Source organism: Aethalodelphis obliquidens, unplaced genomic scaffold (assembly GCF_003676395.1).
Source record: "Aethalodelphis obliquidens isolate GAN/ISIS:26980383/991018 unplaced genomic scaffold, ASM367639v1 scaffold83, whole genome shotgun sequence".
Classification (NCBI taxonomy): Eukaryota; Metazoa; Chordata; class Mammalia; order Artiodactyla; family Delphinidae; genus Aethalodelphis; species Aethalodelphis obliquidens.
This window is the reverse complement of record NW_020838027.1, coordinates 6,161,590-6,183,001: the sequence shown is the minus strand read 5'-3', so window position 1 is coordinate 6,183,001 and position 21,412 is coordinate 6,161,590. Positions and strand designations below refer to the sequence as shown.

General features: G+C 51.8%; 1 protein-coding gene across 1 annotated transcript; it reads right to left on the bottom strand.

The window, feature by feature from the left end:
- Positions 1-11: 11 nt before the first annotated feature.
- On the bottom strand, positions 12-21,412 carry CD4 (CD4 molecule). The gene is made up of 10 exons (XM_027093297.1): positions 21,309-21,412; positions 14,198-14,303; positions 13,892-14,056; positions 5,318-5,476; positions 4,673-4,906; positions 3,356-3,694; positions 2,424-2,624; positions 1,729-1,850; positions 1,343-1,410; positions 12-1,044 (listed from the first exon to the last, which is right to left on the bottom strand). The coding sequence occupies exons 2-10, from the start codon at positions 14,244-14,246 to the stop codon at positions 1,014-1,016; spliced, it is 1,368 nt and encodes a 455-aa protein (XP_026949098.1). The 5' UTR covers positions 14,247-14,303; positions 21,309-21,412; the 3' UTR covers positions 12-1,013.

Sequence of the window (21,412 nt, the reverse complement as noted above, 5' to 3'; positions counted from 1 at the left end):
TGCGTGGCGGGTCACTGTGCTCCAGCCTGTGCCCTGATTAGGAGAACTACAGGTTTTGTCCTCTGGTAATAGGATTCTGCTGAGATGAAGGAGGGATCCTCGGCAGGGAGGCCCTGAACTCTCTGAGGCAACCTCCCTGCGGTGAAGGGAATCCAAGGTAGTACCGGGCATCTATGACCAGCCAACTGCAGAGATCTGTGTGGTATTTGCCCCTGTGTTCAAGAGACAGCAGTGGACCTAGAGGTCAAGAGACCTGGGCTAGCCCACGTACTAGCCGTGTGAACCTAGGTCAGGCAATCACCTGACCTCTCTGCATTCCATTTCTGGTCTATAAACTGGAGATAATAATCTTGGTCCTGTCACTACCAGTCTTGTAGGATTTTCATGAGGTTCAAATAGACTAAGGATGTGAAACTGATTTGTAGACAGCGCCACGCTGCTTGGGTGGTAAGGAACTGTATCTGCGCATGAGTGTGCCCAGGGCGCTGGTCTGTGCTCAGGTCGGGATGTAAGTCTGTGGTTCTGCTGACACAGGGTAAGACGCAGGCAGAATGGAGCAGCACAGGCTGGCGGTCAGGAGCCTTTGGATCTGGACCCGTCCTTGACGGGCTGTGTGACCTTGGGCTAGTCCCTGCCTTCTCTGGTCCCAGGGTCCTCTCCCGAACAGTGACCGCCCTGTGCTTCGTGCTTCAGACACCCAGCCTCACCCTCCAGGGCAGGCAGGGCCGGTCCCACGTGCTCCCCTGAGATGCAAGTGAGCAGTGAGGGAGAGGGTCGAGAAGAAATCATCAAAGAAGGGCTAGGGTTTGAGTGAAAAGGAAATGGGGAAGAGGGGGTGTGAGCGAGCCTCTGGAAGAGCGGACCCAAGGCCCACTGGACGGGGAGGGCAGGAGGCGGACAGAGGCGCTATGCTGGCTACATTCATCTGGTCCGCAGGCCCAGGAGACCAACAGGAAATGCAGGGGGAGCCAGCTGGGGAGGCTGCAGATGGGAAGCTCCTCCTGGCTGGGGCCTCAGGTGAGACTACATGTCTTCTGGAGCCGGCTGGAGGGACGAAGAATAAGAGGAGCGTGTCTGTTCCTCCCCAGCTCCTTGCTTTCCAGGCCCTCCCTGGCTCCCAGACCCTGCTTTTCTCTTCCAGCTCAGTGATGGCCTCCGGACACATCGCAGGCCCCCTGCCCCTCACCTCGCCGTCCTCCACCTCCCGCCAGCTACCTACCTTCTGGGCCATCCCTGCCTGCTTCTCTCCTCTCCACCACCTCCCTCTAGCCCCCCTCTCCTCTTCTCTTCCTCCCCTCCCTTCCCTCTCTTCTCCCCCCTTCCCTCTCTGCCCCCTAGTTACTGCGAGCAGTGGCAGGTCTTCTTCTCACTGAGGAGTCTCTTGATCTGAGATGTCCGCTGTGCCCGGCGCTGTCCAGGGAGAAAGAGAGGAGTCGTGAGGGTCCCAGGCCTCCGAAAGGGAGCTGCCCCTTGGAGGGGGGCGTGGGAGGGGAGAGGCAGTGACTGTGGCTGAGGCCATCTGTCCCAGAATTAACTCTGCGCCTTCCTGTCTCTCCCTCCGCGTGGGATCTGGGACGGGGCCCAGCTGGCAGTGAGGCTGCTGAGCAGCGGGCCGAGGGAGCCAGAGCAGAAGCAGGTCACCGACACAGGGTACCCTTGTTGCCGCACAGGCCTCAGGTGCGCAAGTGCCCCGCGGGGGAACGAGGGCGTCTGGGGAGGCTCACTCACCCTGCGGTGCCAGTATTTAGCAGAGAAGATGCAAAATCCAGTGAGAAGCAGAAGACTGGCGACCCCCCCCAGCACCACAGCCAGAAGCTTCGGCCAGGCGCGGGCGAGCACCGGGGGCAAAACTGCAAGAGAGAGAGCTGTGCTCAGCTCCCTGCCCGCTGCACTCAGGCACAGGGCACGCAGCAGGGGGGCCCGAGGAGGGAGGGCCTCGTTGCCCTGCCACACTTGGGTCTGGTCCTTGGGCTGGGAGAGCGGGGCAGGGTGCACGGGGCCCTCAGGGGCCCCCAGGGCTGGAAGGCAAAGGCTGGGGAAGGGGTTTTAAGGTTTAGACACTGCACTGTACCCTGGGGAGCTAGAAGCGGCGGTCCACGCTATGTGCCATGCGCATGAATGTGTGTATGTGTGTGTGTGTCTCTCTGTCTGGGTTTGAAGAGGAGCCAGGGAGGGGGGCTCTTGGTCAGGTGGACCCCATGCTTGGGCTGTAGACCTTAGGGAGATGGGAACTTGTAGGACTACAAGAGCCCAGGACCACACCCCACTTCACCTCATCACCCCTGTGTCCAGGCACCATACCTATAACCCACCCATCTCAGAGCAACTGGGAGGCTGGGTGGCCTCCACCAGCCTTGGGAGGGTCCCACGGTGGAGGAGGTCGGGGCTCGGGGTTAGGCCACGGAATCTGGACTCTCACTCACTCTTGACCTTGGATTCCAGCAGGACTTTGCCCTTGTCGCTCAGTAGACACTGCCACATGCCTGCTTCGGGGCCCAGCACCGTCACCAGCTTCTGCTGATCTGAGACCCTCATACTCTGGTTCTCCTTCTTCAAGCTCAGTGTCAGCCTGGGGGACGTGGGTCCCAGCACCTCACAGGTCAAACTGTTTGGGGACTTAGTCACTGCAGAGGGACAAGAGCCTGAGACTGGGAGCCTGGACCTCTGGGTTCCCAGCACCTCCATGCTCTAAGGCGATTCGTAGGACAATGAAAATGATACTTTACATTGGCATTCCTCTTTTAGCCTCTCAGAGCACATTTTCATGCAGTTATGATGGAGGAAACAGGGTTTTTGAGGTCCAACAGTCTTACATTTGAACCCCAGCCCCACTGCTTACTATCTGTGAGTCTCTGAACAAGTTACTTACCCACCTGAGGCCCAGACAAAAATTAAATGGAGAAATACATGTAGAGCGCTTGACTGGGGCCCGGCAGGTACAAAGCATCAAATATTAGCCGTTATTATTTGTGAAGTTGTTAGGATGATCAAGGAGATAAGGATGGGGAGAACTCAGTGTGGCGTCTGACCTTGTCACCATCACTGTCGTACTGTTACCCTCTTTAGGAGAAAGCCGAGCCACAGAGGGGTCACAGAGGGTCGGGCAGAGGCAGAACTAGAGCCTGGTTCTCAGGGAGGACCCCTGGGAATTCTAGTGGAGGCCACCTTAGGCCGGCTCTTGGATGTCAGGGACGGACAGAGCATTGCAACCTCAGTTCAAAACCAGCCCTTGATTGGCTCCATCAGGCAGCCAGGGCCTAGGCATCCCTCTGGGGGCCTGTCCTGCCTTGGAGGGTCCCAGGGCCAGGTCCCTCCAGCCCCACCCCGCCCTCACCTTCTCAGCCTATCTCCTCACCTCTCATCACCACGAGCTTCACTTCCTGATACAACTTCCCCTTGGTGAGATTCAGGGTCAGGTTTCCAGAACCTGCGTACTGAGGCAAGGCCTGGGGCAGAGTCAGGTGGAGGGGGAGCGCCTTACTCATGCGGAGCTTGAGGTCCTTGCGAGCCTTTCCCACAGTCACCTTCCCGTTGTTCAATGTGAAGGTGATCCAGGACTCGGGGGAGGAATTCCCCTTTGCCTGCAGCCAACTCAGCTCCCCGCTCAGATTTTCATCTCCGAATGTGAGTGGGAAGGAAAAGTTCATCTGCTCCCCCTCCTTTGCATAGACTGTGCTGGAGACCTCCTGGAAGGCTGGAGGGGGACGGGAGAGAACCCGGGTCCATACGCAGGCACGCGGCGGGTAGGCACGTGGTGGGGGGAGACGGGAGGAGACCAGGTGAGTCCAAACACCCAGGCTGCCATTCGGGCGCTTAAACTCCCATCTACCTCTCCTCTCCTCTCTCAGCTCTGCACCCCAGGGAGGTCCCACGGCAGCAGCCCCTCCCCCTAGAAGCCCTCCTAGAACAGCCTAGCCACAAGGGCCTCTCCCTCCTCAGGATCCTAGAGCACAGAGGCCATTTGGCCTGCACCACTTGGGTACATAAGTTATCACCCTTCACAAGATAAGAGCAAATCCTGGCTGACTACGTGCCAGGTGCTGTTCTAAGTGCATTCCGTACGTTACTTCTGCTCATAACACGACAAGGTAGGCTAGACCATCCCTGTTTTACAGATGCAGAAACCAAGGCACAGAGAGGTTCAGTAACTTGCCCAAGGCCGCACGGTTAAGCCAGAGCCAGGATTTCAACCAGAGTCCACACACTTCACCACCGCACACCCTACCGTGTGTCCCGTAAGCACCTGGAGGACAGGATCTGGGGTGGTGCCTGCCTTCTGGGCTCTTTTTTCCCTCCCGAAGCCTAGCTCAGGAGGCATCAAGTTTGCAACGTCAGATTTCATCTGGACTGGCTTGCTGCTCTGAGTGTCCCTGAATTAGTGGCTTTGCCAACTTGGTGGGAGGGGGGAGCTGAGGCAACGGAGAACATAGACGCCCTTGACAGCCCTCCTTTGGGGCTTCCTCCTGGGTCTCTGGGGTCCCTCACGTCCTCACATCCCCTGTCCCTTCCTTCCCCCATGTCCACTACCCTGAGACGTGGCTGTAAATGAGAAGCTTGAGGAAGAGAGGGCCCAGTATATCCCCCAGGGCAGACCCAGAACTGGAGCAGCAGCGAGAGCAGAGGGACCGTCTGTCAGGCCAGGGGGCCTGCGGAGGAGGGGAGCGCCTCTTACCCAGCACCAGGATGTGCTTGTTGAACACCAGTGTCTGCTGGGCCTGGGAGACGGTACATGTCCAGGTGCCACTGTCCTGCAGCCCCACCTGGGGCAGTGACAGACTCTTGGCCTCATTCTTCCTTTTATTCCCTGGACCTTTCCATTGCACTGAAGGGTTACTACCAGAGGGGCCTTCCAAGGTCAGGGTCAGGCTCTGTCCCAGCAGCAAGCGGGTGTCCGAGCTGGCAGTCACTGTGGGGGGAGCAGGCCAGTTGTGTCACACACACGCACCATCTTCAAGGAGAAGGGAAGAAGCCAGGAGACCAAGGGTGTCTCTCCGTTACCCCCATCCCAGCATCTCCCTTCTGCCCATCCCCAGCCCAAGGCAGCGTTTCCCTTTCCCCTCCCCCTCTCCTTGTCTCTCTCAGTCCTCCCTCTGTCTCCTGCCTTTCCATTTCCCTCACCCCCACCCCTAGGTCTCTTTGACTCCCCCTGCCTGACCCAAGGCCTGAGGAGGGGCTGAGGAGATGCGGCGGCCTGTCTGATCAGTCTCTGGACTGTTGAAATGCCACCAGCTCAGGTCCTGGTTTGGGTACAGGGATGGGAGTCAAGGAGGAAGGGAGGTTGGCTGGAGGTGTCCTCATCCCAGGCTGCCCCACTCACATCTGAACACCTGCAATTCCACCTCGATCTTCTTGTCCTCCACTTCGCAGATATAAGTCCCCGAGTCAGGTACTTCAAGATCCTTGATGACCAGAGGAAAGGATCCTTGGTCCCACAGGTTTATTTTTGATTCGACTCGAGAGTTCAGGTTGGAGGCACCTGGGAGTAGAATGCCACCGTACTGAGGAGGTTGGGGTACCCTGGAGGCACGGCACCCCCTGGCGAGGGCGGTGCCCACAACTCTGCTGATCTGAGTTGCTCATTTCCAGCAGAATCTGCCTCGGGTCCTAATCTGAGAACCCCAGACTGGCGAGGAGGTCCCAACACATTCTTTTACCAGGCCAGGACAACATCTCACTAACCCAAAATATAAAATCTTACCTTCATTTAGAGAGCACCAACTCCTACATGCCAAACACTTTACATGCATCATCTCAAGTAATCTTCACAACAGTTCTGAGAAATAGGTACTGTTTTGCTTATCTTGCAAATAAGGAAAGTGAGGCTCAGAGAAATTAAGTAGTTGCCCAAACTCTTGCTAACACGTTATCGGCAGAAACATAAACCAGTACAATTTCTTTGGAAGGTAATTTGTTTTGTTTTCATTTTCGTTTTTAAAATTTTTATTGGCGTAGAGTTGATTTTAAATGTGTTAGTTTCTGCTGTACAGCAAAGTGAATCAGTTCTGCATATACATACGTCCACTCTTTTTAAAATTCTTATTCCATACAGGTCATTACAGAGAATTGAGAAGAGTTCCCTGTGCTATACGGTAGGTCCTTATTAGTTATCTATTTTATATACAGTAGTGTGTATATGTCAGTCTTAATCTCCCAATTTATCCCTTCCCCTGGAAGGTAATTTGTAATGTCTACCAGAATTACAAATGCACATACAGAACTAAATGTTCACCAAGGAAGGAGAGGTTAAATAAATTAGAGTTCACCCATTCAGTGGAATGCTATAAGAGAAGAAGGAGAAGGATCTTTCTATTCTGAGATGGAATAATATCTAAGAAACATCATTAACTGAAAAAAGCAAGATATTAAGCAGGCTACCATTGCTTGAAAAGGAGGGGGAAAGTTATTTAACATCTATCTATCTATATCTATCTATCCATCTATCTATCTGTCTCTCTATCTACCTATCCTGCCTGGTATATGAACAAATATTTCTAGCGGTGAATGTAAGGAAATGGTCGCCTTAGTAGTCCCTAGGGAGAGGAAGTGCATCCCCATGAGACAGGTGTGGGAGGGCTTTTCACTTTATGCCCTTTTCTACCTTTTGAATTTATTTTATTTTATTTTATTTTATTTTATTTTTTTGTGGTACGCGGGCCTCTCACCGTTGTGGCCTCTCCCGTTGTGGAACACAGGCTCCGGACGCGCAGGCTCAGCGGCCATGGCTCACGGGCCCAGCCGCTCCGTGGCATGTGGGATCTTCCCGGACCGGGGCACGAACCCGTGTCCCCTGCATCGGCAGGCGGACTCTCAACCACTGCGCCACCACGGAAGCCCTACCTTTTGAATTTTGACATCAGTAAGTGGTGGAGCCAGGATTAAGATTCAGGCTGTTGGGTACGCTGTGCAGTACTGTCTCTGGAAAGTTCTGCAAGCACGGACATGCGGCCTCCTCCAGTCTCCTCATCAGAACAACCAGCACCCAGAGGAAGCTCTTCTCTTTAGCTAACTATTTTCTGGGTACAGCAGCAGCCCCAGAACTTCATTACAATGAAGGGCTTTAGCAGCTAAATTTGCATAGCGAAGACACAGGCTTTTACTTAGAATGCATATTTGCAGGGATGGGGTGAAGGCGGCTGAGATAAAGCTCCCACCCTCAACCCCCTGGCCTTCTCCCCATTTTGGCCTTGGTGTGGGAGACGTACTGTCAAGTCGGCCGTCATTCTCCTTTCTTGCCTCTTCCAGACCCCACAGCCCCTTCCTGCTGCTCAGGGCCACCCTCTCCAGGAGACCTTTCCAGATAACCTGTAGCCCTGGGCTCACACCCACCCCCGATTTTCCTCCAGCTCTGCCCACCTCCCCTTTCATTTGTCCTGCAGGAGTCCCTACCCTACCTGCTCTCTCCCCTGGATCCGTGTGCTGGTTAGCTCCCCAATTTTTCTGAAATCCTACTACATTCCTTTTACAATCTACCAAACTTCTTGAAGGGGTAGCCTCCTCTGGTTCTGCCCCCGTGTCACTTCTTTCGATTCTCTCCTCCACATCTGAGCACCCTTCCCTTTTCTTCCCCTTGGACTCCTATTCTGCTGTCTACATTTAGGTGCTACTCCGGACTCTCTCCTGGATCCTCTTCCCCGTTTCTGTAGACATTCTCAATTCCACTGCATCCCCTGTCGGCTCTGCAGATGACCCCCAGCCCCAGCCTCTCGCCTACATCCTGGGCCCACGTTTCCAGTGGCCCAAGGGATGACTTTATCTGGATGTCCTGCCATCACCCAAAACGCAATTGGTTCCAAATGAAATGTAACACCCTTTCCCTAAAATAACTTTTCCTCCTTGCTTCCCTTTTAAAACGTCTTCCGAGCCTCGTCATGACCCCCTTGTCCGGACTGTTCCATACCTTGTAAAAGTGATTCTACTTTGTGAAAGGTCAAAGGTTATCAGTGCATCTGGGATCAATTCATGGAGGAGACCAGTACTGAACCAAGCCTTAAAAGAAGTTCAGGCGGTGAGCTAGAGGAAAGGGTTGCAGCAAGGACATCTAGGAAGGGGGAAAAGCTCCAGGAAAGCTGCACAGGCAACCACCTCAAAGCAGTGAGGAAGGGGCTTCCCTGGTGGCGCAGTGGTTGGGAGTCCGCCTGCCGATTCAGGGGACATGGGTTCGTGCCCCAGTCCGGGAAGATCCCACATGCCGCGGAGCGGCTGGGCCCGTGAGCTATGGCCGCTGAGCCTGCGCGTCCGGAGCCTGTGCTCTGCAATGGGAGAGGCCACAACAGTGAGAGGCCCGCGTACCGCAAAAAAAAAAAAAAAAAAAAGCAGTGAGGAAAACACCTGGGTGTGAGGTTTCTGGCTGGGGAGCTGCAGCAAGCGATGCTGAGGGTAAGAATGTCAGGCAGAGGCTTCCAGGCTTAGCCTAATGGACTAGGGAGTGAAACACGCAAAGCATTGCTTTGGGAGCCGGTACTGCTGCAGGAGGAAGAGAATTGAAGTAGGAGAGACTGGTAGCAGAGAGAATTGCCAGGAAGCTTCCACTGTAATCCAGGGGAGGGGTATGTGGCCTTGGCTAATGAGGGTGGAGTTCCCATGAGAACAAAGAAGATGAAACAGAAAAACACTTCCACGGGAAGGAATGGCCATAAGCAGTGACTGATGGGAAATCAGGGACTGAAGTAGGGGAAAAAAAAAAATTGGCTCTATGGTTCAGAAACTGGGGGAGTCAGGAGAGTGATACTGCCGTGGTCAGAGATCAGGAAGCCGGGAAGGGGAGCTGTTCTGAAGGAAATTCAAATCATGGTAACAGAACAAAAACGTCAACACAAAAGAGGTAAGAACGTTTAGAAGGGAGTACATGTTTCAATCTCACAGGCAATCATAGAAATGCAAATTAAACCAACAATGATATATTTTTCAACCATCAAATTAGCCAAAAAAAAAAGTTTTAAATATTACTATTCAGCGTCAGCAAGGGTGCTGGTGAGATAGGCACACAGTGACATTATTATCTAGACTTATTGTAAATGGCTAGAACCTTTCTGGAAGTGATCTTGCAGTATATACCAACTTTTTTTTTTTTTTTTTTGCGGTACGCGGGCCTCTCACTGTTGTGGCCTCTCCCGTTGCGGAGCACAGGCTCCGGACGCGCAGGCTCAGCGGCCATGGCTCACGGGCCCAGCTGCTCCGCGGCATGTGGGATCTTCCCGAGCCGGGGCATGAACCCGTGTCCCCTGCATCGGCAGGCGGACTGTCAACCACTGTGCCACCAGGGAAGCCCTGTCTTTAGTTTTTAGAAGTTTAATTATGATGTTTTTTTAAAATTTATTTTATTTTTTAATTTTATTTTTGGCTGCATTGGGTCTTTGTTGCTGTGTGCGGGCTTTCTCTAGTTGCGGTGACCAGGGCTACTCTTCATTGCAGTGCGTGGGCTTCTCATTGCAGTGGCTTCTCTTTGTTGCAGAGCATGGGCTCTAGGCACGCAGGCTTCAGTAGTTGTGGCACTCAGGCTCAGTAGTTGTGGCTCACGGGTTCTAGAGCACAGACTCAGTAGTTGTGGTATACAGGCTTAGTTGCTCCACGGCATGTGGGATCCTCCTGGACCAGGGCTCGAACCTGTGTCCCCTGCACTGGCAGGAGGATTCTTAACCACTGCGCCACCCGGGAAGCCCTAAGAAGTGTCTTGATGTGGATTTCTTTAGGTTTATCCTGCTTAGGCTTTGCTCAACTTCTTGAATCTATAGGTTAATATCTCTTGCCAAATTTGCAAATTTTTCAGCCACTATTTTTTCCAGTACTTTTTCAGTTCAATTTTCTTTCCCTTCTCCTTCACTCATTGACACAAATATTACATCTTTTGTTAGAGTCCCACAAGTCCCTATGGCTTTGTTCATTTTTTCCACTCTATTTTCTCTCTGTTGTTCAGATTGTGTAATTTCTATTGTTCTATCTTGCAGTTCACTGATTCTTTCCTCTGTCCCCCCCACCCTAATGTGCTGTTGGGCTCATTCATTGATCCCTTGTATTTTGGTTATATTTTTCCATTCTAAAATTTCCATTTGGTTCTTTTTATGTTACCTTTTTTTTTTTTTTGGCCAGGCTGTGCAGCTTGTGGAATTTTAGTTCCCGAACTAGGGATCAAACCTGGGCCCCAGCAGTGAAAGCACCAAGTTCTAACCACTGGACTACCAGGAAATTTCCAACATCCTCTGTTTCTTTGCTGAAGCTTTCTGGTTTTCATTTGTTTCAAGCATGTTTATAATTGTTTGCTGAAGAACTTTTTATCATGGCTGCTTTAAAGTATTTGTCAGATAATTCTAACCTCTCTTTCATCTCAGTGTGGGCATCTGTTGGTTCTTTTTTTCATCCAGTTTGAGATGTTTCTGGTTCTTAGTATCAAGAGTGATTTTCACTTGGAACCTGGACATTTGAGTGTTATGTTATGAGATTCTGGATCTTATTTAAACCTTCTTTTTTAACTGGCTTTCTTTTATACCGTTCTTATTACTGCCAGGTAGAGGAAGAAATCTAGGTTCTCCTCTCACTCTCCACTGTGCTAGAGGGGGATGCTCCTCATAACTGGTCAGGGGTGGAAGTTCCAGTTCCCCACGTGGGGAAGTTCCAGTTCCCCATGTGGTCTCCATAGATCCTGGTTACTACAGGGTGATGGTAAAGGTCTTGACTCTCCACTAGACCTCTTCTGACACCACCCCAGCAGGGTGGGGTGCCTCCTGACTGCTGGGTGGGGTGGAAGTCCAGGATCTTCCTGTGATCTCCACTGACTTTACAGGGGGTGGAGGAGCCTTCTCACTGGCTGGGGGGGATGCACAGCCCCATTCTCTACTTTGCATTCTCTGATCCCATCTCAATTGAGGTGTTGGGTGCCTACACAGCCTGGGTGGGGGTGTGTGGAAGTTTAAGCTCCCATTCAGCCTTTGTTGGCATGGGAGGGTGCGGGGTCACAGTTTTCCTCTGGTGTTTGGTTGAAGTAGAGCAGTCGTTATATTGAAGTTTTTTGTCTTGCTGGGTTGCTCCTTTCCTGGTCCTTTGACTAAAGAGAGCAGGCTTCTGTGAGGCTTATTTTCGTCTGTGCCCATCAGAGCTTCCAGGTTGCCGGCTTCTTCAGCTCCAAGACTGGGGTATTCGAGGCAAAAAGAAAACTCGCCAACCTGTTGTTCTTCAGGCCCTGAGGTCCCTACCGGTCTGCTCTCTTCTCAACACCTTTCAGAATCTTCTTACATTAGTTCTATATGCAATGTCTAGATTTTCATTTGTATTTCATGAGAGGAAGAGTGAAGAGTATGTTACTATGGACTGAATTGTGTTCCCGCAAAATTCATATGTAGAAGCCCTAACACTCAATGTGGTGATATTGGGAGATAGGGAGGTAATTAGATTTATATGAGGCCATGAGGGTGGGGTCTTCCTGGAGGGATTAGTGCCCTCATAAGAAGAGACCCCAGAGAGCCCTCTCTCTCTCTCTGCCATGTGAGGACAGAGCAAGTAGGTGGCCATCTGCAAGCCAGGAAGAGAGCTCTCTTAAGAACCCGACCATGGGGCTTCCCTGGTGGCGCAGTGGTTAAAAATCTGCCTGCCAATGCAGGGGACATGGGTTTGAGCCCTAGTCCAGGAAGATCCCACATGTGGCAGAGCAACTAAGCCCGTGTGGCACAACTACTGAAGCCTGCACTCTAGAGCCCATGCTCTGCAACAAGAGAAGCCACTGCAATGAGAAGCCTGCTCACCACAATGAAGCATAGCCCCCACTCGCTGCAACTAGAGAAAGTCTGCACGTAGCAATGAAGACCCAACGCAGCCAAAAATGATAAATAAATAAAGAAAGAAAGAACCCAACCATGCTGGCACCCTGATCTCAGGACATCCAGCCTCCAGAACTGTGAGAATATGTGTTTCTCTTGTTTGAGTCGCCCAGACCATGGTATTTTGTGATGGCAGCCCAAGCAGACTAATATGTATGTCTACTCAATTTTCTGGAAAGCCCTTGTTTTTTATTATCTGCATAGTTTCCCACAGTTGTACCATAGTTTAACCCTTTCATCATTGATGGGTTTTCAGTTTGAATTCTGTGCTTTCATATTATAAGCAATGCTTATAACAACATCCTTGCACAGGTTTCATGAAATATTCCTGATTTTATTTCTGTCAAATAGATTTTCCAGGGAATTCCCTGGCGATCCAGTGGATAGGACTCCGCACTTTCACTGCCAAGGGTGGGGATTCAAACCCTGGTTGGGGAACTAAGATCCCGCAAACCGCGTGGCATGGCCAAATAAATAAATAAAATAAAACTATTTAAAAAATAGATTTTCCAGAATAGCTATTACTAGGTAAAAAGATTTTAGAACTTTGTATTTAGTAAACATTGACAGATTACTTTAAAAAATTAGCCTAATAATTGATTGTCCCATCATGATATAATGTTCTGAGGGAGTAGGATAAAAAGTATGTATAGTATGATATCATCTATGTAAGTAATATATATTTTCCACACTAAACAAAGATCAGAAGGAAGTAAATGAAAATGTTAACAACAGATATCTCTGAGTGGTAGAATTATGTGTGCATTTGATTTTCTTCCTTATTCTTTTCTGCATTTGCCAAATATTCTATAATGAGCATGTAATACTTTAAAAATCTGGAGAAAAAAACAGTTAACATCAATAAAATTTACATAAAGGAAGTAACATATTGAAAAGTGCACATTGATATACAGTTGCATCTTACTATAGCAGATGCCATTTCAGCAAAATTTGTACAATAAAAAGATATCTAAAGAGCAAGCTGACCTGGCCCACAGATTTCACTTCTAGGAATTCATCCTACAGAGAGATTTGTACGTTTCCAAAGATACCAGGTTTGACTCACTGAAGAATTCTTTTTTGTGAGAGCAGTAAAATGAAAATAGCCTAAGTGTCGAACAATATGGGATTAGTCAAATAAATCATGGTATAATTATACAAAAGAACTATGCAGTCACAGAAAAGAAATGAGGTAGAAATATATAGAGAGGGACAGATATATGCAGATACAGATAGATGCACACACATATTGAATACAGAACAATCTTCAAAATACCTGCATAATTTTAAGAAAAAAAAAAACCCAAGGTTAGAACCAGGGGCATTGTTATGGTGTGCTCATTGCCTGAATGTCTCTTTTGTTCTTTACTATATTATATCCCCAGCACCTAGAACATTATCTAATTACTTAATTAACATATAGCCTCTCTCTCTCTCTCTCTCTCTCTCTCCATATATATATATACATATAATATACACCCATATATGATAAATTGATTTTATGTAAGAAGAGAGGGGAACCTATATATATATATATGCTTCTACATGCATGGTTCCTCTCTTTTTTTTTTTTTTTTTGCGGTACGCGGGCCTCTCACTGTTGTGGCCTCTCCCGTTGCGGAGCACAGGCTCCGGACGCGCAGGCTCAGCGGCCATGGCTCACAGGCCCAGCCGCTCCGTGGCATGTGGGATCTTCCCGGACCGGGGCACGAACCCGTGTCCCCTTCATCGGCAGGCGGACTCTCAACCACTGCGCCACCAGGGAAGCCCCCATTCTATTGCTTTTAATGAAAGTAAACCAAGTATGGTCATGGATCTGTAGCAACAATATTCGTGAAATCATGGGTTTTATATGATAGTTATTTTTCTAATATCCATTAACATAATGAAATTATAATAGACCACCAGAAGCCATTCCCCAGCCCACCAGCAGCCGGCAGAGGGAGGCTCTGCACTTGGAGGGTCCCTGAGACTCTCAGCTGGAACCTCCAGGATCCCAGAGTTTCCTAGGAGCTGGGCTCTGACACCAGGGGTGTTCAATCCCTGGGGCTTTCCTCTCTGAATGGGGAGTGGGGCCAGCATACCTTTGTGCCAGAAGTAGCCGTGACGCCCCAGAATCTTGGTCTGGTAAGAATTTTTCCAGCTGAAGAACAGGCTCTTATTCTGGGAAGCCTTGCAGGGCAGCTCTGCGAGTTCTCCTGCCTTACCCAGCACCACTTTCTTCCCCTGAGTGCCGGCTGGGAGCATCACTAGGTGGAAAAACAGGGGGTCAGGCTTCGAGGGTGTGGCTGCGCTGCCTCCGCCTTAACCGCCCCACACACACACTGCATTTCCCAATCAGCCCCTCCTCCCAGGCCACCTGCACCCAGACTCCAAGTCTGAGCACTCACCCAGTTGCAGCACCAGGAACAGGTGCCTAAGAGAGGTTCCGGGGTCCATTGTGGCTTTGCTGAGGCAGGCAGGGACCTGGGCCTTCCCCCAAAGGAAAGGCAGGGCCTGGGGGAGACACCAGTCATCAGTCAGCAGGCGTTCACCTGGCCTGGGACCCCTTCAGGACCTGGACAGCCAGGCCAGGACCTAGACGTGCAGATCTCTAAACAAGACACCCACTGGACGTGCCACACATGCTGTACCCAGACCGGGGGTGGGTTCTCTGCCAGGTGGGACCAGAAACGGATTCTCGGAGCAGGTGGTAAATTGGGACTAGGACCAGGGAGCCAAGCCAGGTCATGAAGGTCCTTGAGTGCCATACTGGGAGGCTGGGACTCGACCCTGGGCGCTAGGGAGATTTACTTAGAGAAGGACAGGAGTAGATTTACAAGATAGATGCCTTCAGCTGTTGAGCAAACAATGAGCTGGAGGAGGTCAAACACTGGAGGCAGGATTTCAAGAATCCTGGTGAGAAAACTCCAAACTACAACTAGAACTACCATATGACCCAGCAATCCCACTACTGGGCATATACCCTGAGAAAACCATAATTCAAACAGACACATGCACCCCAATGTTCACTGCAGCTCTATTTACAATAGCCAGGAGATGGAAACAACCTAAGTGTCCATCATTGGATGAACGGATAAAGAAGATGTGGCACATATATACAATGGAATATTACTCAGCCATGAAAAGAAACGAAATTGAGCTATTTGTAGTGAGGTGGATGGACCTACAGTCTGTCATACAAAGTGAAGTAAGTCAGAAAGAGAAAGACAAATACCGTATGCTAACACATATATATGGAATCTAAGAAAAAAAATGTCGTGAAGAACCTAGGGGTAAGACAGGAATAAAGACACAGACCTACTAGAGAAGGGACTTGAGGATACGGGGAGGGAAGGGTAAGCTGTGACAAAGTGAGAGAGGCATGGACATATATACACTACCAAACGTAAAATCGATAGCTAGTGGGAAGCAGCCGCATAGCACAGGGAGATCAGCTCGGTGCTTTGTGACCACCTAGAGGGGTGGGATAGGGAGGGTGGGAGGGAGGGAGATGCAAGAGGGAAGAGATACGGGAACATATGTATATGTATAACAGATCCACTTTGTTATAAAGCAGAAACTAACACACCATCGTAAAGCATCATTTAACTCCAATAAAGATGTTAAAAAAAAAAAAAGAATCCTGATGAGACAAGATGAGGCCTGAACTCAGAGAGACGGACTTGAGGGAGGAGCTCTGAATTAAAACTCCCAGGACTGGGACTTCCCTGGTGGTCCAGTGGGTAAGACTCCACGCTCCCAATGCAGGGGGCCCAGGTTTGATCCCTGGTCTGGGAACTAGATCCCGCATGCATGCCACAACTAAGAAGTCTGCATGCCGCAACTAAAGATCCGCATGCTGCAACTAAGACCAGGCACAGCCAAAATAAATAAATAAATAAATATTTAAAAAATAAAATAAAACTGCCAGGACTTGGGGCCTGATTCAGTGTGAGTGATGCGGCCAGAGAAAGAGCAGAGGGCGATTCCCTGCTCACTGTCAGACCGACCCTACGAGGTCTCTGAGTGGGACAAGGAGAAAGATGATGTTTCAGAGTTTCTGTGGGCTTGGAAGACAGACAAGGCTGTGGAGGAGGGGGTCGCAGAAAGGCTCTGAACAGGCCTCAAGGAATGGGCGGCACTGGGTTGGAGCAGTGATTCTCAGCGTGTGGTCAGAGGTCATCAGCAGCAGCTGATACCTGAGAACATGTGAGAAAGGTCCACCCCAGAACTGCTGAATCAGAAGCTGGGGGTGTGTCCAGCCGCCTGTGTTTTCACAAACCTCTGGGCGACTGATGGACGGCTCAAGTCTGAAAGCCCTGAGCTAGCTGGAAAAGAAAGGGGAGGGGCATCCCACTGCCACGTGCAAGGTCAGGGGGCTGTGGAGGGAAGTAGTGGGGGGTGACATGGGAGGGGGCGTGGAACCTGACCTTGAATCTTCAGAGGCAGGCTAGAGGGTGAGGACTCGGCTCTGCAGGCCACTGGGAGTCGCTGCTGTTTTTCTGAGCAGAGATGTGAGTGGTCTTTGTAGAGCTTTAGGAGGCTTGATGTGGTAACGGGACAAGACAGATGACATGGAGGAAGTAGAGACTAAAGGAAGGCCACCAGACAGTGCCTCGAAGGCAGGCAGGGGCAGGCTCGAGTGCCTTCCAGCGAGCGGGGTGGAGGAGGGTTGGACTGGGAGTTTGGGATTAGCATATGCAAACTTATATACAGAATGGAAAAACAACAAGGTCCTATTGTGTAACACAAGGAACTATATTCAATATGCTGTAATTAACCATAATGGAAAAGAATATGAAAAAGAATGTATATATGTATATATATACACGTACCTGAATCACCTTGCTGTGCAGCAGAAGCTAACACAACGTTGTAAATCAACTGTACTGCAATTTAAGAAAAGTGTCTTTGAACTCCAGGCCCAGGCTGTAAGCGGGCCTCAGAGCATAGACGGCCTTGGGGGCAGTGCCGGCATGCACCTGGCTCAGAGTTTGTGCACCCAGACCTACTTTTCTCTCCCCCTCTGCTGCTCTTTCTCTCCCCCGAGACCACCTTTGCAATGATCTGCCCCCTCTGAACTCCCACAGCCTCCCACTCTGAACTTGACACCCCCTTGGGCACATCCCACCTTCTACCTTCGGGTGCAATGACTTGGGTTCCCACCTCTCCTCCACCACCCTGATCTCTTCTGGGTTAGAGGTGATGGTCCGGCCAGCAATGCTGCCACTGGCACCACTGGAGCACAGAGAAAGGTCTCGGGTTGTGTTTGGGTGACTTAAACCAAATTGAATTGAACAGAAGAGGGGAAATCACTGATTACTTTTTTCTGTACTCAACATGTTAATTCTGTTACTAAAATGGGTCATTGAAGGGTCTGTACCCACCCAAGCCTGGCCTGGATGAAGCCCAATCATCCCCGTCCACGCTGCCTATTCTTGTGCGCATCCCCCCCAGGCATGCTCCTTCCTCTCTGCCCTGCTTTCCACAAGGAGGCTGACTGCTACACACCCTACACAGCGTGTCACCCCGGCTCCCTCATGCTCCAACTCCTGGTGGGGGTTGGCCACTGGGAAGCACCCACAAGAGATGGAAGGGCCGGGGAGAGAGGCGGGGGTATTTTATCCTTACTCTCTCCCGGCTCTGGGCATATTTTCTGGCAATGGCTGTATTCCCTCTCTCCCCGCTCCCTCCCCTGGCAACGGCAGCTCCTGTCAGATGGCCCCCTAACCACAGCTCAAACCCTCACTGGGTTCTAGAAACAACAGGTTGGCCCTTTCCCCTTCAAGACTCTGCCTCTTCCTACCGGTATCTGGTTCCTCAACATGCTGGTTGGGCCCCTGTCCACACCTCTTTCTGCAGATGGTCTTGAACCATCTGAGACGCATTCTGTTTCCTGTTGGGCACTGATCCATGATTAGGATGTAGCACTCAGATGGGTGCTGAGGGCTTGGTCCTCCTCGTGAGGTTTGGGGGGCAGGGGGAAAGCCCCCTCCTGTGGCTCCATCTGCCTGAAAGAGGAACTATCCCGGGCCCAACTCACGGTGGGAACTGGATAGAATTCTTTTAAACCAGGGAAATAGGAAGAGAAGAGGTCATGAAGAAGGTTTCCAGGAAAGGAAGAGGGAGGCTAGTCACGGGCGAAGTTGTTTTGCAAGTTGGCCTAGGCCATGGAGGCACAGAGGGGAAGGCTGGGGTGAAAGTGTAGGGCAGGGCACGCTGACATCTGAGAGCGGGTCCCACTGCCACCACCCCAGACTCACCGTGTCCTTGGTGAGCAGAGAGTGAAGGAGTCTGCATGTGGGATAGCCCTTCCCTGGGGTCCAAAGTCAGCCTAGATGCCTGAGCAAGGTTGGGAACATTCTTGCCTCTCCCCGAGTGGTGGTCATTCTTTCTTCCCCACTCGGTGATCCTGGGGTCTGCACAAGGGCCACCTCTCGCCACCAGCTCCCTGCGCTGCCCCAAACCACCGCAGGCCTCAGCTTGATGGGGGAGGTTCTGGGTTTCCAGCCGCTGTCTGCTTTGGTGCCTGGGGCCTCTGCTGCTGCCTCAGAGAGCTGGCCTTTGATTTCCACATCCTCAGCCTCCCCAGAGGCGCTCTGCCCCGGTACCGTAGCATCCTGTACACCACAGCCCCTGAGAGCGGCTGGGAGGGCCCGCTGGTCCCCGAGGCCCTGGCTCCTCTCTCCCCCCGTTTCTCTGCTCACATCTGTGCATTCCTGCACCTATGCTTCCCCACACTGATGCCTCCACCTTCAACTCCCTGCATCCGTGTCCCCCTTCCTCTGTGCCTCAGACACCAGGAGGTGAGTCTGGCTCTCCTGGGCTCACCTTAAGAGCCCCTTGCCTCTTCTCCTTTAGCATCCCTCCTCTCTCCAGCTGCCACTACTCTCTAGGCCCTTCTGGCCTGGAAACCGGCATCCAGGCCTCTGGCAGGGATGCAGGCTTCCACAAGCCTCTATGTGAAGGGAGCCTGCAGAACACAGCCTGGAGCCCAGGGGCGGATGCCGGGGAGATGGCTGCAGGCTGGACAAAGGGAAAAGGACAGGGACTTCCCTGGCGGTCCAGTGGGTAAGATTCCGCATTCCCAATGCAGGGGGCCTGGGTTCGATCCCTGGTCAGGGAACTAGATCCCACGCGCATGCCACAACGAAGATCCAGTGCAGCCAAAATAAATTAATTAATTAAATTAATAAATATTAAAAAAAAAGAGAGAGAGAAGGGAAAGGACAGATTCAGAGAAACACACAGAAGCCCCAAGGGAGGATGACGAGAGGATGGGTAGGGAAGAGGGCGGCAGGGAGAGACCCAGAGCAGCTCATTAAAGCAACAGCTGCACTTCACACAGTCCACGATCACACACAAAGCCCAGGGGCGTACAAACAAGGTAGGGGCAGAGGTTAAGCGAAGCAAATTCTGAGAGGCCAGACCCACGCCCGGAGCAGGACACCCAAAGAGAGGCGAGGAGAGGTCAGAGTGGCGAGGCCCCGCACACCCTTGGCGCCCCGAGCCTCCCCGCCCCGGGCTGCGCTGAGGAGCGAGGCTGGGGGGGAGGAGGCGGGCGCATCCCCACCGCAGCGCCGGTCTGTGGTCCTGCAGGCGCTTTCATCTCCTCCCCACGGCCCCCATCAGCCCCCTCCAGCCCCGCCGCGGGATGCGGCCTCCACCGCACGCGCCCGGGTGCTGCTGCTCCCCGGCTTCACAGGAACTAACTTCCTAGAGACGCGGTCCCTCTAAGGGACCCTTGTGGTTCCCTGGCTGCAACCTCCGCCATCCTCTCCTTTGCCTCTGCCGCCCACGTGGGGAGAGCGGAGCCCCCCTCCTACCACAATCCCCCGAAAGGTGCAGAACAGTCCTCAGCCTCGGAGCCCACAAACCCAGGCCCCCGCCTGCTCCTCCCCGACACCCACCCTCACCAGAGGTGGTTCATTCAACCAGCGCTCACTGAGGGTCGACAGCGCGCCGGGCCCTTGGTCTCCAACTGCGTGGCGGACATCACCGTGGCCAGGATCAGGGCCCGAGGGCTGAGGGGCTTCTGCCCCAAACCGGTCGGTGGGGGGAGTTTGTATCCCAGGGGGGCCTCTTCTACCTAAGGGGCCCCACGCTGAAAGAGGGAAACAGCCCGGGGTTCTCTCTGACCTGGTCCTCTGGGAACCCTTTCATCTGAGGTGAGGAGGGCGGCCATTTTGTTCGAGCCCAGAGCCTACACAGCGCAAGAAATCGTTTGTCAGAACGTGAGGTGTGTGACCTCCCCCATCAGGTTCTACCCTCAGCCTCGCAGCCCGAAAAAGTCACGCCACAAGAGCAGGACGTTCAGGAAGAGCTCTCCCACCCAGAGTGAAATCTTTGAATTAGCGAGAATAGGGCCTTTCTATTTTGAGGGATTTGACCGTGGGGAGGGAGGCCCTTCGCCCAGAATCCAGCCAGGAAGGGAGGACAGAGGACACCCAGGGAACAGGGCTGGAGGCCAGGGAGGCCTCAGGAAAGAGGAAAGGACCCAGGGCATGGAAGTGGAAGGCTGGGGTCCTCAGGGCATCCCACTTGAGGGGATCACCTCCTGCATGCTCCCCCACCACACACACACACACACACACACATGCCCACCAAGCCCAGGGAGGGTCTGCAAATCTTTTTCTAATCCCCACTAGCCTCCTTTTGCAGAGCAGCTGAGACACCTAAAACCAATTCCTTAGAACCAATTTTTCTAACGACGTCGTGGCCTAAAAATACGTGTCTGTCACTCTTACAGCACGCCATACCGAAGAGCTCGGTTTCAACCCTTTCTGGGAATGTTACCTTTCAACTGCTTCATTAACCATTTTGAAGCTAATTAAAGTGGAAGTGCCTTTAGACATATTGTTCAAAAATCCTAAAAATGCACAAAGAAGTCAACAAAAGTGTAGAAACCCATAAACAGGGAGTCGATGGAGGCTACATCAATCACACAGCTTACGAACTGCTGCCAGTATGCGTTCTGGTGTGAGTTTTTGGTGATTGGGTCATTGGGAAAATTAATTTTGGGGGAGAGCTGTCTCTAGACCAGATTCTACTTCTCTTTCTCTTTTTCTTGCTTTTATTTTCTTTTCTCTTTTCCTTTCTTTTTTCTAGGCCTCCTCCCTCCTTAATATTTGTTGATTATTTTTATGTCTTTCCCATCCCTCCTTCCCTCTTGTCTTCTTTTCCCCTCTCCCTGTCTTCATCTCCTCCACTCCCCATGACTAGTGGCCTTTCTCAGCCCGGGGCACCCATTCCTTCTCTGCTCTCGGAGTCACCCTTCCGAGTCAACACCCTTCCGCTCCGGGAACCGAGCTGTGCGCCATGGGACCGCGGAGAGAAGTGTGGCGTAATCCCCGGCCTCTGCAAGCTCCCATTTCCAAGGGGAGATCAATGCTCATGAAATGCAAGAGAAGGTGGTCAGAGCTGTGGGCAGAGACCTGGAAATCCAACACGTCTTCTGTGACATTCCTCTCCCCTTCCCCGACCCTCGGGAAGGAACAAAGCCCTGTCTGTTCCTCTTACCTCTGGGCCTGGATCTCTCTTCCCCTCTGCTTCTTGCACAGGTGTGTCTATGTGAGCGTTGGGAGCGAGAGCCCACGGGGGAGAGCGCCTGTTACTTCTGCAGA